The 2500-nt window shown below is 47.1% G+C and overlaps 1 protein-coding gene across 1 annotated transcript in view; it reads left to right on the top strand.

Moving 5' to 3' along the window:
* Window positions 1–1637, top strand: part of nog3 (noggin 3) — a 1904-nt gene extending 267 nt beyond the window's left edge. Inside the window, exon 1 of the mRNA XM_012835844.3 lies at window positions 1–1637. This exon is cut by the window's left edge and continues 267 nt beyond it. Coding sequence (XP_012691298.1) covers window positions 515–1207 — 693 coding nt within the window. The 5' untranslated portion in view covers window positions 1–514 and the 3' untranslated portion in view covers window positions 1208–1637.
* Window positions 1638–2500: the final 863 nt, after the last annotated feature.

Below are 2500 nucleotides of genomic sequence, written 5' to 3' on the forward strand. Positions count from 1 at the left end.
CCAGAATAAATCGGACGGACCAGGTGATTTTTCGTCTGACTCCCAGCTCCCGGAACGCAGAAACCATGTGGATCTCTAACGGCCAGCACGAGCTCACTAGACCTAAGGGAATGAAGCCGGGCACATACTATGCCAAAGCTGAAATGAGACAGACAATCTTTTGAATCTACTTTTGAATCTTCAAGTTCTTTTTTTTTCATCTAAATTAAGTTATATTTCCTTAGTGTATTTACAGAAGGCCTGCTGTCATGATCGCGTGTCAGAATTCTTCCCTCATCGGACAGTCGCGTGGATCATCAGTACTGTAGTAACCAGGTGTTCCGCAGCGCGCGCCAGCCAGCCTAAACTTTTTGTGGCGAAGTCGTCCTCGGACCGGACGAGCGCGCGCGCGCTTTGGGGGAATTCGGTCATAAAACTGTTCTCTTTCGGGATCATTGGATAATCACCAGCCAGCGCTTGAGAGGATTATTAATACTTAATCAATAAAAACGATTTTCCCTTAAGAAATAAAAGAATGGATAACACTTTTTATTTTCTGGCCATGTATATGCTGTTTATTACCCTCGGGTTCCGGATTGACACGGGGCTGTGCCAACACTACTATCTCCTGCGCCCCATCCCCAGCGACACGCTGCCCATAGTGGACCTACGGGAGGATCCGGACCCCGTGCTCGACCCGAAGGAGCGGGACCTCAACGAGACCGAACTCCGAAGCATACTGGGCAGCCACTTCGACTCGCAGTTCATGTCTGTCAACCCTCCTCCGGAGGAGAAGTACACCGTCGGCAGCGAGGAGGGGGGCAACGAGTCGGAGCTACGGCGGCCCAGGGGCGCCATGCCCAAAGACATCAAGTCCATGGAGTTCGAGATCCAGCACGGCAACAAGAAGCAGCACACCACGCCCGGCAAGAAGCTCCGGAGACGGCTGCAGCTCTGGCTCTGGTCGTACGCCTTCTGCCCGGTGGTTTACGCCTGGAACGACCTGGGCAGCAACCGATTCTGGCCGCGCCACGTGAAAATTGGGACGTGCTACAATAAGAGGTCGTGTTCGGTTCCGGAAGGGATGGTCTGCAAACCCGCCAAGTCGGCCCACTTCACCATCCTCCGATGGCGGTGCCAGCAGCAGCGACGGGGAGGGCTCAAGTGCACGTGGATCCCCGTTCAGTACCCCATTATAACGGAGTGCAAATGCTCGTGCCCGAACTGAAATAAGCTACGGTTCTTTTCACATGCACTGTCCAGTGTAGGAATGTATATATTATGTATGTTGTGTATGTTTATGATTTCACTTGTACAAAGGTCAGTATTATATATGATTACATCCTATACATCCAGCGTCTACTGTATTTTTGAACTTACATTGTGATATACCTTTATATTTATATTTAGGAGATTTTCGCCTTGCGAAGAATTAAAATGTTTATTAAAGGAATTAACAGTTTTTTTCCATTCTTCGGAAAAAGACGTGTACACCTCCGGTTGCAAATATAGATGACAGTGTGATTCGGCAGCTATGTTTGCTGTGCACACGAAGAGGAAAATTATCATTAAACTTGTAAATTAAGAGCAACTTATATTTATTCTCTATGTCCATATAATCAAATATCATCATTTCCAATAAAACCACTAAAACGTCACTCTTAATTTTTTTTTTTTTGTCTCCGCCTCATGCATGGTGTGCAGAAAGTATTCAACGTGTGATGATGAGCTACTTCTGTCCAGTCAGGGCAACTGTCCTTCTTCTCTCACTGACGACACGGGATGAGTTTGCGGACTCTAGAGTTTGCGGTGCGGTGCGAGTGCTATACCGAAACGTGCTGCAGGTTTGCGGTGGTCTGTCTGTAACTAAGGACTTTAAGCAGCGACGGTTGAAGGGACGTCGCTACGGCGTTCGAGTGACAGTTTGCGCACGTGAGATTCTTTCTCGACATTTCCTGCCGTTGTAGCCCAACTGTCTACTACGGGAGACCGACTGGTTTGACGTACTCAGTAATATGTAAGGATTTCAAGCAGGTCATTATACGTTTTTATCGTATTTGACACTGTCATTTTGTTTATATTCGATTCCACCGTTAGTAGCTTTATGGATTATTAGTTTATTTGTTAAAGATACCCGCTAATTGCTGATGTGTCGGCGACGCGACTCGTCCACACAGGGCCTCTCTCTACGGTGGTGCTCTTGGGTTCGTGGATAAACAGCCAGCTCTCCGGAGCCGTTTGATTGGAAAAAAGAAAAGAAATGAATAACATCTCAATGTCATAGCCCGAGATATTCTAGCTGTCAGCAAGATTAAACTGCAGCGCTAATGTTTCTCTAACTATAGCATGTGCAGAGCTCCGAGGCCATAATTAATTTTCCTTCAAGGGGAGGAAAAAAACCTCAAAAGATTTCAAATGAAGCCAAAATCCCGAGAAAGTGGTGATGTAAGAGTGCAGTGTCATTTTAAATCCTGTGAGCGAGCGCTGGATCGGTTCCTCCAGGGGGGTTTTATTCTCCTCT

This window comes from Clupea harengus, chromosome 1 (assembly GCF_900700415.2).
Source record: "Clupea harengus chromosome 1, Ch_v2.0.2, whole genome shotgun sequence".
NCBI lineage: Eukaryota > Metazoa > Chordata > Actinopteri > Clupeiformes > Clupeidae > Clupea > Clupea harengus.